Source organism: Ostrea edulis, chromosome 10, assembly GCF_947568905.1.
Source record: "Ostrea edulis chromosome 10, xbOstEdul1.1, whole genome shotgun sequence".
Lineage (NCBI taxonomy): Eukaryota > Metazoa > Mollusca > Bivalvia > Ostreida > Ostreidae > Ostrea > Ostrea edulis.
Genome location: NC_079173.1, coordinates 9,877,311 through 9,900,694, shown reverse-complemented (window position 1 = coordinate 9,900,694; position 23,384 = coordinate 9,877,311). Strand labels below are relative to the sequence as shown.

At 36.1% G+C, this 23,384-nt stretch overlaps 1 protein-coding gene and 1 long non-coding RNA gene across 2 annotated transcripts; one reads left to right on the top strand and one right to left on the bottom strand.

Annotated features, from left to right (window-relative positions):
• Positions 1-659: 659 nt before the first annotated feature.
• Positions 660-4,003, top strand: LOC125666780 (uncharacterized). The gene is made up of 2 exons (XR_007366854.2): positions 660-1,195; positions 3,672-4,003. It is a non-coding gene; the product is annotated as an uncharacterized LOC125666780 (long non-coding RNA).
• A 2,770-nt stretch (positions 4,004-6,773) lies between these two features.
• On the bottom strand, positions 6,774-22,732 carry LOC125666775 (uncharacterized). The gene is made up of 5 exons (XM_048900060.2): positions 22,303-22,732; positions 21,835-21,925; positions 11,565-11,621; positions 7,399-7,518; positions 6,774-6,986 (listed from the first exon to the last, which is right to left on the bottom strand). The coding sequence occupies exons 2-5, from the start codon at positions 21,920-21,922 to the stop codon at positions 6,862-6,864; spliced, it is 390 nt and encodes a 129-aa protein (XP_048756017.2). The 5' UTR covers positions 21,923-21,925; positions 22,303-22,732; the 3' UTR covers positions 6,774-6,861.
• Positions 22,733-23,384: the final 652 nt, after the last annotated feature.

The window sequence follows — 23,384 nt, the reverse complement described above, 5'->3', positions numbered from 1 at the left end:
ATCAAAAGTTGTACAAACTTTCTTAAATATATTTTTAATACATACATTTGAATACGATTTTTCTGCAATTGTATTGATATGTATTTAAAGCCCGTTTCACTGAGATATATAAAGTTTTACTGTTACAAGAGGTTTCAGTTAGTCTACATTTCATTTTATATTTATAAATCGTCAGTGCAATGAAAGAAATAAAAATATTAAGAGCCTCTGATAGATTTGTTTCATTATAAAAGCCTATGACGATATGTTTCCAATATATATCAAGAATTAGTACATTATTAATCCTTTTCCATATTCTTTTAGACGTTCTACAGGCATATATAAGGTGTTCTATGTTTTCAATTTCACCGCAGTTTTCACAATATTTTTGTACATTTGGATTCCATTTGCTAACATTCAGATCATTATTCAAAAGTTTATGTAACAATTTATAGTTAAACTCTGATATTTGTCTATCTGAAATTTTTGCGACTTTTAAGAGATAAATTGTCTTCCATAAGGATTTCGGAATGTCAAACTTTTCCGTCCAAAAGTTTTCTGTGATTGGCTTAATGAACTTGTTATCAACTAATATGTTATGGAAGAAAGATGATTTGATATTCAATATATTAACAAAGTTATTTGTTATTAATATCCGGTAAATTAAAATTTCACCAAAATAAAGATATTTATAGCATTTTATAAATATCGTTTTTTGTAGAGGAAAACAATAATGTTATTCTGCTTCCTTCATAGGTAACTGGATAGGTTTTCTAACGAAATTATCAATAGTATGAATTTCTAAACCTTATTTTTTTCTGTCATTGAAATGGTAAATCACAATTCTACAACAAATATTTCCACCACCAAAATATTTAATACCAAATTGTTGATGGTTGATAAATAAGCTGAATAAAATACAACAATAATCAACAAAAACGTCATTAAAGCAGGATTTAATAAGGTACATTCCCATCTGTCAAACCTCTCCCAGATAACGTGTTACGTTTGTTTATGAATATACCAGAATATTCCAGTCGACTAAGTCGTATTTTGTAATAACGACAAAAAACAATTTACCTGGCAAGCCTATAAATATCAAAATTCGTCTTCTTGCATTCAGAGTTCAGAATGTATACAAGAGGCATCGTTTTGTTTGTTGCTGTCTCCGCTATTCTTCTTATGAATAGTCAATTTAGCGAGGGGCTTTACATAGGTAAGTGACAGTGTGCACGTGAACAGGTTTAGGGACAAACTGACTATTGTACTATTTATAATCATTTTGTATTGATATTCACACCATTTCTTCTTTTTCGGAAATTAAGGTAGATCAAATCTCGTGTGATGTCATAGGTTTTTGCAAAAATCTTTATTAGATTAACATTGCGGACGATAGAAATATATCTTTCAAACGAATTTTATTTACTGGATAAAAAAATCCAAAAAAAAAACAAAAAACAAAAAAAACAAACAAACAAACAAACAAACAAAAACCAAAAAAAAAAAAAAAAAAAAAAAAACAACAACAAAACTGAAAAAAAGAAAAACTGTATATTTATCAATATGTATACTACTGTAATATGTGTTTCCTCTACTGTATGTCCATTACTAGTATACGTTTTCCCTAATATCCATAATCATTTTATACATATTAATAAATATACAGTTTTTCTAAACTGTTCACATTGAAATTTCTCATTTCAACAAGTTTTTATCTATTTTTGTTATTCTGTTTTACTATAATGCGTGATTTTCTTATGTTGACCTACACCTCTATTCGTGTATGCCTGACATCTAAGAAAGGTGGCAACTTGAACATATATATGTACACACATTTTCTTTGGTTATTAATTAAACAAGACTATATTGAATAGAAATTGATACAGTTTTCTACTTTCAATCATTGATATAGAAAAGTCACAAAAGGGTAGAACTACCTTAATTAGACATTCGTAATTTTACTGAGAAGCAACACATACAAATTGCATGTATTAATTAGTACCCTACCGACGACGTCGAGGGGACTTTAGGTTTGCGCTCCGTCCGTCCGTCTGTCTCCGCACTTTTTTCTCTGTTCTTGCAGATATTTATTTTTTATTTGATATGTCGCTTTGCCATAACAAGTTACAGATCAAGTTTGAATTTCGTCTCGGTTCGTTGATTTTTCACCTACGTGTAGTTGTACTTAGAAAAATTGCATGAATTATCAGTTTTCCAGACTTTTTTTTTTTGTGCTTGCAGATATTCATTTGATATTTGATACATTGCTTTGCCATAACAAGTTACAGATCAAGTTTGAACTCTTCATCTCGGTCCGTTGATTTTTCACTTAGTGATGGCCATTGGACTTAGAAAAATAGCATGAATTATCAGTGTTCTGGACTTTTTTTGGTTGTGCTTGCAGATATTCATTTGATATTTGGTACATTGCTTTGCCATAACAAGTTACAGATCAAGTTTGAATTTCATCTCGGTCCGTTGATTTTTCACTAAGTTATGGCCCTTAGACTTAGAAAAATAGCATGAATTATCAGTTTTCCAGACTTTTTTTGGTTGTGCTTGCAGATATTCATTTGATATATGGTACATTGTTTTGCCATAACAAGTTACAGATCAAGTTTGAATTTCATCTCGGTCCGTTGATTTTTCACTAAGTTATGGCCCTTAGACTTAGAAAAATAGCATGAATTATCAGTTTTCCAGACTTTTTTTGGTTGTGCTTGCAGATATTCATTTGATATATGGTACATTGTTTTGCCATAACAAGTTACAGATCAAGTTTGAATTTCATCTCGGTCCGTTGATTTTTCACTAAGTTATGGCCCTTAGACTTAGAAAAATAGCATGAATTATCAGTTTTCCAGACTTTTTTTGGTTGTGCTTGCAGATATTCATTTGATATATGGTACATTGTTTTGCCATAACAAGTTACAGATCAAGTTCGAATTTTATCTCGGTCCGTTGATTTTCCATTACGTTAGGGCCCTTGGACGTAGAAAAATAGCATGAATTGTTAGTTTACATCCAAGTTTCTTATCTCTGTAGATAAGACTTAAGAATACTAAACTCATTAAAACTTCTAGCATAGTAATACAACAATGTAGCTAAATTATTCATGACCATCTATATGTCACAGTTTATTGACTTGGTTAAAGACCTAAACCTAATTATAAATTTGTCTTTTTTCTTGGTCTAGTCTCTACTTGAATAGTAGTTGATTTCCAACCATTCCTATCCTGGTTCCCCAATTTTCCCTTTTACCATAACCTACATAATGGAACTTTGAATATTGTTGTGTTACAGTGATTTTTGCAACCGGTAGGGGACTATGTATTGCCATACAATACTCTCAGAATGCTTGTTTTTGAGTAGTTATTGACCGAGTTGACATTTTTATGACCGGTAACTTGCATTATATGTTAGTGGCGGCAACATCATTTTAATTTTGCTATAAAATAAATTCTAAATCAATACAAAATAACAAGTTTTACGCTTATTTCATGCATCGATATGCATAAACACAGAAAATATGTAATCCAAGCGGGGACAGTGTCAAGGAGTTCGGACCGGAAGTGCTTTATCAAACGGGCGTGTGATAAAGCTAAATGAATGCTTTATCTCACTTTCAATATACACCACACGTATGAGATAAATATATTTATCTATATGATCGATAACTATTTTTTTTCCAGGTAATTCTAACTGCATTTGCTGTTGCCAACCATGTCCATGTGATAATCCCCCTCCCAGAAATATCTTCTTCCAGCAAGCGAACGCTCGGTTAAGTAGTGTTTAGCTTAAAGACCAAGTCGTGGCACAGGCTGTATATATATATATATATATATATATATATATATATATATGGTTGGAGAAACATGGACGTTTTTGACTGTTGTGGTTTTTAAAAACAAACTATATTAATAAGTGAGTTTTGTGTGCGGTGTTTATACGTGCACATACATGTATGAGTTATTGCGCAATATTGTGATATTCTATAACTGAATTAAAATCATGTGATATTTCATTTGCTGTTGTCGTTGATTGTTTCAACTGAATTCTGGAATCTTGCTACATGTATTTCTAATCCTGTGATGAAATGCATTAGAGCGTTTAGTTTATAAATGCAATCAAAGTACTGATAATACTGACAGCCGATGGCGTGGGTTGAGAAAAGCTTAGCTAAGGTGATCTTAAAACAATAACTGTCTGAATGAGCAATCATTAATGGTGATTCATTTTGTAATAATAATTCAGTAATGGTAAAACAAGATAAACGAGTTAATAGAGGGTTTATTAGATACAAAAGAACAAAAATGTACATCACACACAATTCTCTATTTAAAATTTTAAAAAAGCAGTTCCCAGAATTGAATTAAGATCAAGCCTTGTAAATGAGCAATTTGTTTTCTCATGAGAGAATAAAAGGAACATGAAACTCGTATCTACGTACTCTTGAGAACGATCACCTTGTAAATTGCAACCTATCAATGGGTCAAAGGTTGCCTGACATATTTCGTACCAATTGTTAAACCGTTTTTCACACGCTGATTTTTGACTCTGGATTACTTCGTTTACCTGATTAAGGTAAAAATATGGCAGGTGTGACCGATCGACAGGGAATGCTTGTTCCTCCTGGGCATCTGGTCCCACATCTGGTATCCAGGGGTCCGTTTGTCCAACTCATAATTTGCATATTTCATAGGAGTTATGAGATTAATCAATGTTTAGTATCTTCACATTTTCATTAAAGTCTGTAGCCTAGCAGTTTGAAATAGCCCTATAATTCTAACATGCTGTGTCATTAAAATAAAGAATAAATATTAAATTTAGAAAAGACTTTCCATGGCTGTTCCATTAATCGCTACTTATCCAAAGAATTAAGCGGGAGATTTAAGATACAAATGAAAAATGCAAACATTAGAACGGGTTGCAAAAATAATAATGCATTACTTAAATAAGTCCATGTACATATATGTACTTATCGAAATATCGCTACAAGATCTTTATAAACAATGTAAATATCATAGGCGTGAATATCATATTGATTTCTGTAAGAAACAATTGTTTTAAAAAATTATAATATTCATTTTTAATAAGGTGTTGATTTATAATTACAATATTATACTTGTATGTCACGTGACCAATCAGGAGACCCCTCTGCAATAATACTCCGCCTAAGTTACTGGGGAGTCTTGAGTTCGAATCTTGATCACGACATCGCGTCAAACATAGATCACTCAACATTGACAGACACTATTCCTTCGCCACGCGTCCGGCGTATGAAGTGAAAGTCACGGGTATGACGGTGAAAAAAACCCGGAAGTGCAGTGTGATAGTGGGCGCTGGCACGATGATTAAAGAACCATCACTGCTACGACAATGCAAAAACGTCCTGCATAGCTCAAGATTTGTGGCACTTCGCCTAAAGCTGGTGTATTCTCTATTGGGACATAAAATAGTTGATTGCTTGATTATACATTGTTTAACGTCTCTCTCGAGAATCTTGCACTCATAGGGAGAGGTCACTATGGCTGCAAAATTTAAACCTATGGCTTATGATCATTAAGCATGGAGGGATCTTTATCGCGCCACACCTGCTGTGACACGGGAAATACGAGGTTTTTTTTGCGGTCTCATTTGAAGGACCGCCCCATTTAATCGCCTCTTACGACAAGTAAGGGGGGCTGAGGACCTATTCTAACCCGGATCCCCACGGGAGTAAGAGGGTATCGAGGACCTATTCTAACACTGATCCATACGGGAGTAAAGGGGTACTGAGGATTTTAGGGCGGAGAAACCGGATACGCCCCCTTAAATCCGCCACTGATACCTATGGCCTATTCTAACCCGGATCCCCACGGTGTAGGGAATAAAACAACGACACATTTACTAGTTAATTGGATCTTAATGTAGATCCACGAGCCTATGTTTATAACCCAATATAATCCAACAAACCATTTAAGATATAGTCAGTATTTTTTCTAGCTAGATAATTGTAATACTTACTAGTCATACACATGTCATACCGCAGTATTATTTGGTTCATGAAATATACGTAGCATTAGTGTGATATAGATTCTACCTCTCGATTTTCTAAAACACTAGTAGCTATCTATTATCAAATCCATACTAACAGAAAAACTATTACCATTGATCATCAAGATACGATGAAACCAACGGTAATGGAAGATTTATATCAATAAGCTACATTTTGGCAATCATTCCACGTTTTGTCTCTCTACCCATGCATTCCATCCTAAGATTAATTCGATAATCATCTTGTCTCTCTACCCATGCATTCCATTCTAAGATTAACTCGATAATCATCTTGTCTCTCTATCCATGCATTCCATCCTAAGATTAATTCGATAATCATCTTGTCTCTCTACCCATGCATTCCAACCTAAGATTAATTCGATAATCATCTTGTCTCTCTACCCATGCATTCCATTCTAAGATTAATTCGATAATCATCTTGTCTCTCTATCCATGCATTCCATCCTAAGATTAATTCGATAATCATCTTGTCTCTCTACCCATGCATTCCATCCTAAGATTAATTCGATAATCATCTTGTCTCTCTACCCATGCATTCCATTCTAAGAGTAATTCGATAATCATCTTGTCTCTCTATCCATGTATTCCATTCTAAGATTAATTCGATAAACATTTTGTCTCTCTATCCATGCATTCCAATCTAAGATTAACTCGATAACATTTTGTCTCTCTATCCATGCAATCCATTCTATAATATTATAATGACATTCGATAACAGAGACAGTACAAAAGAATTTTCTTTTATAATCATTTACTTTGAATTCGAACAATTAGTCACCGGGCTTGATTCAGGAGGTAAACAATGTTAATGGCACCACTCGGTGGTCAAAACTGCCTAGCACTTCTCTGCATAAGCATCATGGGCAGCAGCATGTCCATCATGCCTTCACCTCCCTCAGTCATCGCCAGCAGGGGCATCAGTTGCATTAGTTGTTGCATGGGGAACATTTCTAGTAAACATTCATTACAGATATTGCATAATCGTATTGGAAAGTAAAGCAAGTCAAACTAAACAACTTGTTGTATATATCTGTGAGATACAAGAAAAGGTTTGGAATCTATTACATGTATTTCAGTTAACCAAACTCAAAAAGAAATTCTGTAGATTCCTTATTTCACTCGAGGACTTAATGAGGCGAATTGACTTGTATACGTCAGAGCGCGTGAATTCGCGTGTCGTCTGTTAATCAAAAGTTCTTACATGTATTTTAACAACAGACAATTAAAAGTGAGTAATTTTATTGCAGTGATTTTTCTTGCGTACCCACGCGATACTAAATTCCTCGCGCATATTTAGAAATATACAGCAGGTATGCAGAGCAGGATAAGACATTTAACGTTTCTCGGGATCAGTGCACTCACCTTCGTTTCGACGCCGATTCACTATGTTGGGTCTAATCACAATAGGTTGCAATACTCTTCTTCGAGGATATTGGTTTGATGGATTTCCCCCAAACAGCTGCCATTGTTTAGCCAAATTGTCTACAAATCAATGAATAGAGAACATGCGATCTTAAGGAGGAATAATACGCCAGAGAAATCTCATATAGATGGAAAGTGGAGGTTACGTACAATAATATTTTGAAATTAACAAGTTTCAAATGAACCTTACGTAGTTAGAAAAAAAATGAATGCAGTTAGTAGAAAGTAATCTGGACCCCCCCCCCCCCCCCAACTTAAAACGCCCTTATAGGCTGTAACGTACGAAATACAGATTGAACAGCAGTCGACACGTAAAGCTACCCAGCTAGGCAATTAGATTTTTTTTTAAAATATACATATTTATGTAGCAATATTCCATTATCACCTGCATATGGTGTTTATATATCTCAACTGATTCGATATGCAAGAACTTGTTCTGTGCATAGTCAGTTTTTAAATCAAGGTAAGCTACTGACAAACAAGTTGATGGTACAGGGGTTTCAACAGTCTCGATTAAAGTAAGCATTTCGCAAATTCTATGGTCGTTATAACGATCTAGTTCGTCAATACAACGTCGCATTGGGTCAAATGCTGTCTGACGTGTTTCAAACCGATTGTTAAGCCGTTCTTGGCACACTGATTTTGACTGCGGATAACTCCGTTTGCCTGATCAGGATATAGGGCTCACGGCGGGTGTGACCAGTCGACAGGGGATGCTTACTCCTCCTAGGCACCTGATCCCACCTCTGGTGTGTCCAGGGGTCCGTGTTTGCCCAACTATCTATTTTGTATTGTTTGTAGGAGTTATGAGATTGATCACTGTTCGTTATCTTCGCCTTTCATATATGTATTCTTGATATTTATAGTTTTATTCAACTTTTAAAAAGGCAGTCAACCATGATTAGGATGTGTTTAGCATCCTTAAACTTGTCTGCATTCATTACACTTCCACTAAGTAGCAAGTTCCGAAATGTACAGTGTACATGTTTTACACAAAAGTTCAATCATTTCACTGAATGTACTTTGAGACGAATTCAGGGAGAATAGTTGCGGTCGAATGAAAATGTGCAATCGGTATTGTCCTCATAGCCACTGTAAATGGGTATTGTTAGAAAGTAAAAGCACGTTCTTCCGATATCAGATGACGAACAATGTTGGAAATGACGTTACAATTTTATACCAGCGGCAAAGAGCACGTGAGCAGGCGATAAATCAGCGTCAAGAGTGAAGAAGTCTTGTTAGTTTTATAGCGATATCTCACCACGTGTCTCTCACAACAAATCGGTGATTTATTTGTTATACAGAAAACAAATCTAAAGAGGGCACTATGGAGGTTCCTTATGAAAAGTTAATACAATGAACAGTAATCAATAATGTAACTCCCATGAACAATTAAACAGAATAAGAGTAGGGCAAACACGGACCCCTAGACATACCAGAGGTGGAATCAGGTGCCTATGAGGAGTAAACAGCCCCTGTCGATAGGCCACATCCGCCATGGACCCTATATCTTGTTGCCAAAATCAGCACGCAAAGAACGGTCCCAACCGGCACAACTACATGTAATTTCGGAATATAAACAAACTAATTCTGACTACATGTACATTTTAGTCAACATACTCATTTGTATGCCTGAGAAGAATACAGCAACGAAGGGTGAAAGAGTGGTGACATATTTATTAATTATTACATTCTCATCAACATAAATGGAAGCATATCTTCAAAAGCGTCAACATCGGCAGCTGCCATCATCCACGGTGACATGTGGCGACTTCGCGAGCGACGTGATCCTAAAAGACACAAATACCAGTGAATCTTCTATTTCAGTGCCACCAAAAAAAAAAAAAAAAAACTTTATCACCTGATACTATTTAGTTATGTCTATTTCCAAGATGAAAAGAAATATTTTACCCCTATAATGCGAGAGAAAAATGATAGGCCAATATTGTGTATACTAGTAAGTGTGCAATATTCTTAGATATCACATGCTACATTAAAATTAGTCATGCTATGATATATAGATATTATATAGATATTATTGTGTAAAGAATTATTATGGAAACATAAATCTAGTAATGTAAGCTAAAGAAGTAAGTAACTTACCTATGCCAGGGTATATTTGATTGGACATAAATCTCGAATCTGTGACGACATAGGAATACATTGGTATAAGCGCGACTTTCGTCTTTGAAATCATATAAGAATAGCTAGATCGCAACATCATATTATGCTCGCACTAAGGGATAAAAGTTTATTCTGACATGTAGTTAATAACATACAGACATTTATTGACTAAGTCTATAAATACACTTCATTCAGGAATCACGTGACTTACATAGCCAATCAACAAAAGAATTGATCGAAGGCAACAGTTTGACACACAGTTGGCCGGGGACCAGTCAATATAATAGTAGTTAAAGAATTTGAGGATTTTTTTTTACTTGACAGTTACAATGGTGTGTTTTGATCGATAGTAATGATTTGATTTTATAGGGATTAAATGAAGATGTGTAACAATTCTATTCTAATCTAAATTTTATTAGGAGAGTGTTCGATACTCGATCAAAACGTCTGGTTCTATAAGAACATTGTAATTCGATAAAACCTATCGATCAATAAGGAAAACACACATGGCAACGATTTTAAGTAAAATAACTACATTGTATGTACAATTATTCAAAGAATATTACATGCTAAACAATCCATATACACTGTGATACCTGTATGTCATATCAGCCTGAGTGGCCACATAGCTGCCCCGGGGGTTGATATGACATAGGATATGGATTTTGGCATATAATATTCCCTTCATATTACTATTCATATTAACGGCAAATTAACAATTCAACTTATGACAACCGAGATTATTTCAGCTTCTCCATCGTTAACTTCCTATATTCCATTATCACCTGCAAATGGTGTTTATTTCTCTCAACTGATTCCATACGCAATAGCTTGCTCTGTGTATGTTCAGTTTTTAAATCGAGGAAGCCTACTGACAAACAAGTTGATGGTGCAGGGGTTTCCCCAGTCTCGTTTAAAGTCAGCATTTCGCAAATTCTATGGTCGTTATAACGATCTAGTTTGCCAATACAACCTATCATTGGGTCACATGCTGCCTGACGTGTTTCATACCGATTCCTAAGTCGTTCCTGGCACACTGATTTTGACTACGGATGACTCCATTTACCTGACTAAGATATAGGGCTCACGGCGGGTGTGACCGGTCGACAGGGGACGTTTACTCCCCCTAGGCACATGATCACACCTCTAGTGTGTCCAGGGGTCTGTGTTTGCCCAACTATCTATTTTGTATTACTTATAAAGGTTATGAGATTGATCACTGTTCGTTATCTTCACCCTTCATTCATGTTATACTGCACTTTTTCACACTTAAACATTGTAAACATATGGAAGGGAGTTGTTTTATTGGATACGGGATCCGGGAGCTGATTCTATAAAGTGGTGTATTCTTTTTATCACATGCGGGTTTCTATACTATAAAGGCAGATAAAGGAAAATAAGTATACTCTGGAATCATAAGAATTCGTGGTGGCTCAATTTTCGTGGAATTCGTGGATACCCCTCACCCACGAATTTACATCCTCAACGAAGAAAGATAACTAGTATACAAGAATCTTACAAATATATAAATCCACGAAATTACGTCCCCACGAACCCTTAAGAATTCAGCAATCCACGAAAATAGGTCCCCACGAATTTAAATGATTCTACAGTATTACCTTACTATGGTAAAACCTCGATACAATGATTTACTATGGTAAAAACCTTGATACAATGATTAACTCTGTTAAAAAAAATACTATACATTGATTCACCATAGTAAAATGTTTGATACTTATTGTTACGAGGGGATACATAGAATCCGACCGGATTCATTTTTGTACTCAGATTTGATATGTGACATGTGATATGGGTTTTTAGGACAAGTAAATGATGTCTGCCATCGTGACGTCATCCGCATTGCGTAATTCAGAATCGAAATAATCATTACCAGGGAATATGATAACAAATTTCTATATATGCACGTAATATGTACAATGTACATGCATGTTATAATGAATTGAAGACATAGAAAAACTTACCGGCTCCTCCACGGGAAATAGAATTAGGACCCTGTCTGGACATTGATAACATACGGCCTGGTGGGAAAAGAAAGAGTTAATATATCATAAAACTGCATGTGAAATGTTTCGTTTTGTATTTTTAAAAGAAGATGATGACATTATTGTAATATCTAAACAATTTTTCACCATGGTATACTAGTACTTAAAATGTTTGTTCAACTTGTATACTAGTCCTGTAAATGTTTGTTCAACTTGTATACTAGTCCTGTAAATGTTTGTTCAACTTGTATACTAGTCCTGTAAATGTTTGTTCAACTTGTATACTAGTGCTGTAAATGTTTGTTCAACTTGTATACTAGTCCTGTAAATGTTTGTTCAACTTGTATACTAGTACTGTAAATGTTTGTTCAACTTGTATACTAGTGCTGTAAATGTTTGTTCAACTTGTATACTAGTACTGTAAATGTTTGTTCAACTTGTATACTAGTACTGTAAATGTTTGTTCAACTTGTATAGTAGTACTGTAAATATTTGTTCAACTTGTATACTAGTACTGTAAATGTTTGTTCAACTTGTATAGTAGTACTGTAAATGTTTGTTCAACTTGTATACTAGTACTGTAAATATTTGTTCAACTTGTATACTAGTACTGTAAATGTTTGTTCAACTTGTATACTAGTACTGTAAATGTTTGTTCAACTTGTATAGTAGTACTGTAAATGATGTATTGCATTGAATCGCAACATATGTTTCTGTATGACAAATTCTTGTACCCTGTTCTTCAGTTGACTATAAAAGTTTTTCTTCCCTTCTTGCGCAGTTATTTTGTAGTGTTCGTTATTAGAACCATTGTGTCCGGGTGATTAGTGATCATTACGTTATTAAAACCATTGTGTCCGGGTGATTAGTGGTCATTACGTTATTAGAACTATTGTATCCGGGTGATTAGTGGTCATTACTTTAGAACCATTGTGTCCGGGTGATTAGTGATCATTACGTTATTAGAACCATTGTGTCCGGGTGATTAGTGGTCATTACGTTATTAAAACCATTGTGTCCGGGTGATTAGTGGTCATTACGTTATTAGAACTATTGTGTCCGGGTGATTAGTGGTCATTACTTTAGAACCATTGTGTCCGGGTGATTAGTGGTCATTACGTTAGAAAAATTGTGTCTGGGTGATTACTGGTCATTACGTTATTAGAACTATTGTGTTCATGTGATTAGTGGTCATTACGTTATAAGAACCATTGTGTCCGGGTGATTAGTGATCATTACGCTAGAACTATTGTGTCCGGGTGATTAGTGGTCATTACTTTAGAACCATTGTGTCCGGGTGATTAGTGGTCATTACGCTAGAACCATTGTGTCCGGGTGATTAGTGGTCATTACGCTAGAACCATTGTGTCCGGGTGATTAGTGATCATTACGTTATTAGAACTATTGTGTTCAGGTGATTAGTGGTCATTACGGTATTAGAACCATCGTGTCCGGGTGATTAGTGGTCATTACGTTATTAGAACTATTGTGTCCGGGTGATTAGTGGTCATTACATTAGAACCATTATGTCCGGGTGATTAGTGGTCATTACGTTAGAAAAATTGTGTCTGGGTGATTACTGGTCATTACGTTATTAGAACTATTGTGTTCAGGTGATTAGTGGTCATTACGTTATAAGAACCATTGTGTCCGGGTGATTAGTGATCATTACGTTAGAACTATTGTGTCCGGGTGATTAGTGGTCATTACGCTAGAACCATTGTGTCCGGGTGATTAGTGGTCTTTACGCTAGAACCATTGTGTCCGGGTGATTAGTGGTCATTACGCTAGAACCATTGTGTCCGGGTGATTAGTGGTCATTACGCTAGAACCATTGTGTCCGGGTGATTAGTGGTCATTACGTTATTAGAACTATTGTGTCCGGGTGATTAGTGGTCATTACGGTATTAGAACCATCGTGTCCGGGTGATTAGTGGTCATTACATTATTAGAACTATTGTGTCCGGGTGATTAGTGGTCATTACATTAGAACCATTGTGTCCGGGTGATTAGTGGTCATTACGTTATTAGAACCATTGTGTCCGGGTGATTAGTGGTCATTACGTTATTAGAACTATTGTGTCCGGATGATTAGTGGTCATTACGCTAGAACCATTGTGTCCGGATGATTAGTGGTCATTACGCTAGAACCATTGTGTCCGGGTGATTAGTGGTCATTACGTTATTAGAACTATTGTGTCCGGGTGATTAGTGGTCATTACTTTAGAACCATTGTGTCCGGGTGATTAGTGGTCATTACGTTATTAGAACCATTGTGTCCGGGTGATTAGTGGTCATTACGTTATTAGAACTATTGTGTCCGGGTGATTAGTGGTCATTACGTTAGAACCATTGTGTCTGGGTGATTAGTGATCATTACGTTAGAACTATTGTGTCCGGGTGATTAGTGGTCATTACGCTAGAACCATTGTGTCCGGGTGATTAGTGGTCATTACGCTAGAACCATTGTGTCCGGGTGATTAGTGGTCATTACCCTAGAACCATGGTGTCCGGGTGATTAGTGGTCACTACGCTAGAACCATTGTGTCCGGGTGATTAGTGGTCATTACGTTATTAGAACTATTGTGTCCGGGTGATTAGTGGTCATTACGGTATTAGAACTATCGTGTCCGGGTGATTAGTGGTCATTACGTTATTAGAACTATTATATCAGGGTGATTAGTGATCAATACGTTATCAGAATCATTATGTCCGGGTGATTAGTGGTCATTACGTTATTAGAACCATTGTGTTCGGGTGATTAGTGGTCATTACTTTATTAGAAATATTGTGTCCGGGTGATTAGTGGTCATTATGTTATTAGAACTATTGTATCCGTGTGATTAGTGGTCATTACGTTATAAGAACTATTGTATCCGGGTGATTAGTGGTCATTACGTTAGAACAATTGTGTCCGGGTGATTAGTGGTCATTACGTTATTAGAACCATTATGCCCGGGTGATTAGTGGTCATTACCTAATTAGAACCATTGTGTCCGGGTGATTAGTGGTCATTACGTTATTAGAACCATTGCATCCGGCTGTTTAGTGGTCATTACGTTATTAGAACCATTGTGTCCAGGTGATTACTGGTCATTACGTAATAACCATTGTGTCCGGGTGATTAGTGGTCATTACGTTATAAGAACTATTGTGTCCAGCTGCTTAGTGGTCATTGCGTTAGGACCATTGTGTCCGGGTGATTAGTGGTCATTACGTTATTAGAACCATTATGTCCGGGTGATTAGTGGTCATTACATTATTAGAACCATTGCATCCGGCTGTTTAGTGGTCATTACGTTATTAGAACCATTATGTCCGGGTGATTAGTGGTCATTACTTAATTAGAACCATTGTGTCCGGGTGATTAGTGGTCATTACGTTATAAGAACTATTGTGTCCGGGTGATTAGTGGTCATTACGTGAGAACTATTGTGTCCGGCTGCTTAGTGGTCATTGCGTTAGGACCATTGTGTCCGGGTGATTAGTGGTCATTACGTTAGAACCATTGTGTCTGGGTGATTACTGGTCATTACGTTATTAGAACTATTGTGTTCAGGTGATTAGTGGTCATTACGTTATTAGAACCATTGTGTCCGGGTGATTAGTGGTCATTACTTTATTAGAAATATTGTGTCCGGGTGATTAGTGGTCATTACGTGAGAACTATTGTGTCCGGCTGCTTAGTGGTCATTGCGTTAGGACCATTGTGTCCGGGTGATTAGTGGTCATTACGTTAGAACCATTGTGTCTGGGTGATTACTGGTCATTACGTTATTAGAACTATTGTGTTCAGGTAATTAGTGGTCATTACGTTATTAGAACCATTGTGTCCGGGTGATTAGTGGTCATTACTTTATTAGAAATATTGTGTCCGGGTGATTAGTGGTCATTATGTTATTAGAACTATTGTATCCGTGTGATTAGTGGTCATTACGTTATTAGAACTATTGTATCCGGGTGATTAGTGGTCATTACGTTAGAACAATTGTGTCCGGGTGATTAGTGGTCATTACGTTATTAGAACCATTATGTCCGGGTGATTAGTGGTCATTACGTTATTAGAACCATTGTGTCCGGGTGATTAGTGGTCATTACGTTATTAGAACCATTGCATCCCGCTGTTTAGTGGTCATTACGTTATTAGAACTATTGTGTCCAGGTGATTAGTGATCATTACGTTAGAACTATTGTGTCCGGGTGATTAGTGGTCATTACGCTAGAACCATTGTGTCCGGATGATTAGTGGTCATTACGCTAGAACCATTGTGTCCGGGTGATTAGTGGTCATTACGCTAGAACCATTGTGTCCGGGTGATTAGTGGTCATTACGCTAGAACCATTGTGTCCGGGTGATTAGTGGTCACTGAGCTAGAACCATTGTGTCCGGGTGATTAGTGGTCATTACATTATTAGAACTATTGTGTCCGGGTGATTAGTGGTCATTACGGTATTAGAACTATCGTGTCCGGGTGATTAGTGGTCATTACGTTATTAGAACTATTATATCAGGGTGATTAGTGATCAATACGTTATCAGAATCATTATGTCCGGGTGATTAGTGGTCACTACGTTATTACAACCATTGTGTCCGGGTGATTAGTGGTCATTACTTTATTAGAAATATTGTGTCCGGGTGATTAGTGGTCATTATGTTATTAGAACTATTGTATCCGTGTGATTAGTGGTCATTACGTTATTAGAACTATTGTGTCCGGGTGATTAGTGGTCATTACGTTAGAACAATTGTGTCCGGGTGATTAGTGGTCATTACGTTATTAGAACCATTATGTCCGGGTGATTAGTGGTCATTACGTAATTAGAACCATTGTGTCCGGGTGATTAGTGGTCATTACGTTATTAGAACCATTGCATCCGGCTGTTTAGTGGTCATTACGTTATTAGAACTATTGTGTCCAGGTGATTATTGGTCATTACGTTAGAACCATTGTGTCCGGGTGATTAGTGGTCATTACGTGAGAACTAATGTGTCCGGCTGCTTAGTGGTCATTACGTTAGGACCATTATGTCCGGGTGATTAGTGGTCATTATGTTAGAACCATTGTGTCTGGGTGATTACTGGTCAATACGTTATTAGAACTATTGTGTTCAGGTAATTAGTGGTCATTACGTTATTAGAACCATTGTGTCCGGGTGATTAGTGGTCATTACGTTATTAGAACCATTGCATCCGGCTGTTTAGTGGTCATTACGTTATTAGAACTATTGTGTCCAGGTGATTACTGGTCATTACGTTATTAGAACTATTGTGTCCGGGTGATTAGTGGTCATTACGTTATTAGAACCATTATGTCCGAGTGATTAATGGTCATTACGTTATTAGAACTATTGTGTTCGGGTGATTACTGGTCATTACGTTATTAGAACCATTGTGTCCAGGTGATTAGTGGTCATTACGTTATTAGAACCATTATGTCCGAGTGATTAATGGTCATTACGTTATTAGAACTATTGTGTTCGGGTGATTACTGGTCATTACGTTATTAGAACTATTGTGTCCGGGTGATTAGTGGTCATTGCGTTATTAGAACCATTGTGTCCAGGTGATTAGTGGTCATTACGTTATTAGAACCATTATGTCCGAGTGATTAATGGTCATTACGTTATTAGAACTATTGTGTTCGGGTGATTAGTGGTCATTACGTAATTAGAACCATTGATTCCGGGTAATTAGTGGTCATTACGTTAGAACCATTGTGTCTGGGTGATTAGTGGTCATTACGTTAGAACCATTGTGTCTGGGTGATTAGTGGTCATTACGTTATTAGAACTATTATGTCTGAGTGATTAATGGTCATTACGTTAAAATCATTGTGTCCGGCTGATTAGTGGTGATTACGGTATTAGAGCCATTGTGTCCGGGTTATTAGTGGTCATTACGGTATTAGAACCATTGTGTCCGGGTGATTAGTGGTCATTACGTTATTAGAACTATTGTGTCCGGGTGATTAGTGGTCATTACGTTATTAAAACCATTGTGTCTGAGTGATTAATGGTCAGTACGTTAGAACTATCGTGTCCGGGTGATTAGTGGTCATTACGTTATTAGAACTATTGTGTCTGGGTGATTAGTGGTCATTACGTTAGAACCATTGTGTCCAGTGATTAGTGGTCATTAAGTCATTAGAACTATTGTGTCCGGGTGATTAGTGGTCATTACGTTATTAGAACTATTGTGTCCGGGTGATTAATGGTCATTGCGTTATTATAACCATTGTGACCGGGTGATTTGTGGTCATTACGTTATTAGAACTATTGTGTCCGGGTGATTAATGGTCATTACGCTAGAACCATTGTGTCCGAGAAATTAGTGGTCATTACGTTATTAGAACTATTGTGTCCGGGTGATTAGTGGTCATTACGTTATTATAACCATTGTGACCGGGTGTTTAGTGGTCATTACATTATTAGAACCATTGTGACCGGGTGATTAGTGGTCATTACGTTATTAGAACCATTGTAACCGAGTGACTAGTGGTCATTATGCTATTAGAACCATCGTGTCCGGGTGATTAGTGGTCATTACATTAGACCCATTGTATCCGGGTGATTAGTGGTCATTACGTTATTAGAACCATTCTGTCTGCGCGATTAGTGGTCATTACGTTATTAGAACCATTGTGTCCCGGTGATTAGTGGTCATTACGTTAGAACCATTGTGTCTGGGTGATTAGTTATCATTACGTTATTAGAACCATATTGTCCTGGTGATTAGTGGTCATTACGTTATTAGAACTATTGTGTCCGGGTGATTAGTGGTCATTACATTAGAACCATTGTATCCGGGTGATTAGTGGTCATTACGTAATTAGATCCATTGATTCCGGGTGATTAGTGATCATTACGTTATTAGAAACATTGTGTCCGGGTGATTAGTGGTCATTACATTAGAACCATCGTGTCTGGGCGATTAGTGGTCATTACGTTATTAGAACAACTGTGTCCGGGTGATTAGTGGTCATTACGTTATTAGAACCATTGTGTCCGGGTGATTAGTGATCATTACGTTATTAGAACTATTGTGTCCAGGTGATTAGTGGTCATTGCGTTATTAGAACCATTGTGTCCGGGTGATTAGTTATCATTATGTTATTAGAACTATTGTGTCCGGGTGATTAGTGGCCATTACGTTATTAGAACCATTATGTCCGGGTGATTAGTGGTCATTACGTAATTAGAACTATTGTGTCCGGGTGATTAGTGGTCATTACGTAATTAGAACCATTGATTCCGGGTAATTAGTGGTCATTACGTTAGAACCATTGTGTCTGGGTGATTAGTGGTCATTACGTTAGAACCATTGTGTCTGGGTGATTAGTGGTCATTACGTTATTAGAACTATTATGTCCGAGTGATTAATGGTCATTACGTTAGAATCATTGTGTCCGGCTGATTAGTGGTCATTACGGTATTAGAACCATTGTGTCCGGGTGATTAGTGGTCATTACGTTATTAGAACTATTGTGTCCGGGTGATTAGTGGTCATTACGTTATTCAAACCATTGTGTCTGAGTGATTAATGGTCAGTACGTTAGAACTATCGTGTCCGGGTGATTAGTGGTCATTACGTTATTAGAATTATTGTGTCCGGGTGATTAGTGGTCATTACGTTAGAACCATTGTGTCCGGTGATTAGTGGTCATTAAGTCATTAGAACTATTGTGTTCGGGTGATTAGTGGTCATTACGTTATTAGAACTATTGTGTCCGGGTGATTAATGGTCATTGCGTTATTAAAACCATTGTGACCGGGTGATTTGTGGTCATTACGTTATTAGAACTATTGTGTCCGGGTGATTAATGGTCATTACGCTAGAACCATTGTGTCCGAGAAATTAGTGGTCATTACGTTATTAGAACTATTGTGTCCGGGTGATTAGTGGTCATTACGTTATTATAACCATTGTGACCGGGTGTTTAGTGGTCATTACATTATTAGAACCATTGTGACCGGGTGATTAGTGGTCATTACGTTATTAGAACCATTGTAACCGAGTGACTAGTGGTCATTACGCTATTAGAACCATCGTGTCCGGGTGATTAGTGGTCATTACATTAGACCCATTGTATCCGGGTGATTAGTGGTCATTACGTTATTAGAACCATTCTGTCTGCGCGATTAGTGGTCATTACGTTATTAGAACCATTGTGTCCCGGTGATTAGTGGTCATTACGTTAGAACCATTGTGTCTGGGTGATTAGTTATCATTACGTTATTAGAACCATATTGTCCTGGTGATTAGTGGTCATTACGTTATTAGAACTATTGTGTCCGGGTGATTAGTGGTCATTACATTAGAACCATTGTATCCGGGTGATTAGTGGTCATTTCGTAATTAGATCCATTGATTCCGGGTGATTAGTGATCATTACGTTATTAGAAACATTGTGTCCCGGTGATTAGTGGTCATTACGTTAGAACCATTGCATCTGGGTGATTTGTGGTCATTACGTTAGAACTATTGTGTCCAGGTGATTAGTGGTCATTACGTTATTAGAACCATTGTGTCCTGGTGATTAGTGGTCATTATGTTATAAGAACTATTGTGTCTGGGTGAATAGTGGTCATTACGTTAGAACCATTGTGTCTGGGCGATTAGTGGTCATTACGTTATTAGAACTATTGTGTCCGGGTGATTAGTGGTCATTACATTAGAACCATCGTGTCTGGGCGATTAGTGGTCATTACGTTATTAGAACAACTGTGTCCGGGTGATTAGTGGTCATTACGTTATTAGAACCATTGTGTCCGGGTGATTAGTGATCATTACGTTATTAGAACTATTGTGCCAGGTGATTAGTGGTCATTGCGTTATTAGAACCATTGTGTCCGGGTGATTAGTGATCATTACGTTATTAGAACTATTGTGTCCGGGTGATTAGTGGCCATTACGTTATTAGAACCATTATGTCCGGGTGATTAGTGGTCATTACGTAATTAGAACTATTGTGTCCGGGTGATTAGTGGTCATTACGTAATTAAAACCGTTTTATCTGAACGATTAGTGATCATTACGTTATCAGAACTATTGTATCTTGGCGATTACTGGTCATTAGGTTATTAGAACCATTGTGCCTGGGTGATGTGGTCATTACGTTATTAGAACTATTATGTCCTAGTGATTAATGGTCATTACGTTAACAGTGAATAATAGAAAACGAAAGTAGTCTCCAATTTGAATGATTATTAACAAAAATGCATTGATGCACATGAATATATTATATATGGAAAATATTTTATCAAAACTTCAATATAATGAGTTATGTTTCTTGGAGACAGCAGTGCTTATTGATGTTTGCTTTTTAATTCTTGATTTGCCCTGACAAATATGTGTAAATAAGTCATAGATACCATCAGCGCCCCTTCTTTGATGTGTCGACTGTAGGTGGTAAAACAGAAGATACTTATATGTATCTATTTACACTTGAAACGCTAGTACCGAACCTTGCTGGGGATCAGGGTTTATTAATAATTTGTCTCAGAGACGTTTCGCTATTTTCCGAAATTCTATATACATGTGCGAAATGTATGATTTTTATTTATTATTATCATTGTTGTTTTGTTTTACAAATAATGGTGATTTAGGGTAGCTTCATCCTCATGTGACGTCATGGGTTTGTGTAAAATCTTTGTTTAATCAAATTTTGCTCATGATCGAAATATATCTTTTGGGGGAATTTTATTCACTGAACAAAATAATAAATGTGGTAATCCATTGATACTGAAAATTTTTATATTTTCATGAAATAATTCATTATTTGAAATTTTAAAAAAAATGTCGCCAAGGGCAATAACTCCTATGCTGGTAATTTCTCTACTGTATATATATATATATATATATATATATATATATATATATATATATGTCTATTATACAACGATTTCCCTAATATCAAGAATTAATCTATGCATAGTTATAAAGTAGTAGTTTCTTAAAACAAGTTTTTATGTATCTTAAAATTTATCTTTTTTTTTTTTTTATGAAATTGTGCGATTTTCTGATGTTGACATATATACTTATGTTTATGTACATTGTGTGTGTCTGACATCTTTAAAAAGTTAACAATATACACATTATCTTTGGTTATTGATTAAATCAAACTATATAAAGTAGAAATCAATACAGTTTTTTCCACTTTGAACCTTATATTTAAACAGTCTGTAATTGATTAACGTTACGACCGGTTTATGTAAAACAAAACTTAGCAAAATGGTAAAAATATCTCACTCATGGATGGCTCCATCCCCCCTCGAAATTGTGAATTCACACATGTCGACACAGCCAGTAGAAAAAGGGCAACAATTGGGAAATTCATTCTCTGCAGTATAAAAAAATCACATGTTGTTCTATCTTGAAATATCTCCTATAACTGAAGTAAAAATGTTAAACATGTTCACAATTAAATCTTAATCTTATATTTCTGAAAAAATTCATCAAGTTTAAAAAATCGATTGTTATGATAATAAATGTTTTGATCATTTTCCCTTTCATTAGCAATTAGCATTCCTACATGTAATTGATGGGGACATCCATAGCATGGTGGTTTTCAGTTCGTAATATCCTTATTATCTGATATTTGTCTCCTGTCTTTAGTAAGTAATTTTTATAGCTAAAACATCTCATTACGAGTATTATAATATAATTATTATTATTAAATCTAAGAAAATAAGATAAAGAATTCAAATTACGTACTACCTTTTCTTGAATGATTGGTACTGTTACTAATCCCCAGCATGAATGGAATGAGTAAGCGAATCAGTTCATCTTAAGTAATCTTGAGTAATCCAGACGGTTGTGAGTTGTTATTAACGAGTTCCTTCAAGGTATTTAAAGTGGACAGAAGTCCCTTTAAAGTGTACAGAAAGTGCCAAAATTATTGCGCACCGTTTTCACCTTTTGGCGACAACCAAGGGATAAGTCACGCTTTTTTGTTGATGATGACGATTTGCCTTTTTAAGTATTTCTTTTATCTTGTAATTGGTCATTGACACGTTTGTGATATACTGATGGGGGTCTCCAAGGCATCCTGTAGACGGTTCCTGGGGATAATGAAAGACGACGTTTGGACGCTGTATGAACTCTCGTTGTTTGAACTCTCGTTGTATGAACTCTCGAAGAACATTGACCATCACGAGCGTCATCTTCATTACAGTAATTATTTATATAAGGGGTTGCTCAAGGATGAATAGGCATATAGAAATTTTATATAGTCATCATTACCACAGTCATAATAACAACGGTGATTTATATATAATTCTGAACTTTTCTCGATTTAAGTAGACCTTCATGTTTATTTCGGCAATGGAGGGCAACCAATGGTGGTTATAGATCACGTGATCTCTTCATTTATTCAGGAGTGAACGCGGTAGCAATGGGTCACATGTAAAACCCATTAGTGTCGTTAATGTAAAAACGTGCATTCTATTTACAGGCAGATTTATTTCCAAAACAAGTTTTGCTCCTCGCAAACGACTCTTTTTATATTAAGGAAATTAACTACTGAGCTTTTTAGCACAACTGCGCAGGATGCTTCAACGAAGTATCTACTGGTTCAATACTGATTCCATTGGTGCAAACATATTACACATCGCTTATCAAACCCCATCTAGTTGAAAACTTCTGAGTCAATTCGAAATTTCAGAGGGTTTGACAGGAACTATATTTTGTGGCGGAATGATTAATTGATCAAAAAGTTAGATACGCATTATATTACAGCTTTTGTTTAATCCCATACATTGTATATCTTATATTTCTATACTCCTATACGTGTACGTCAG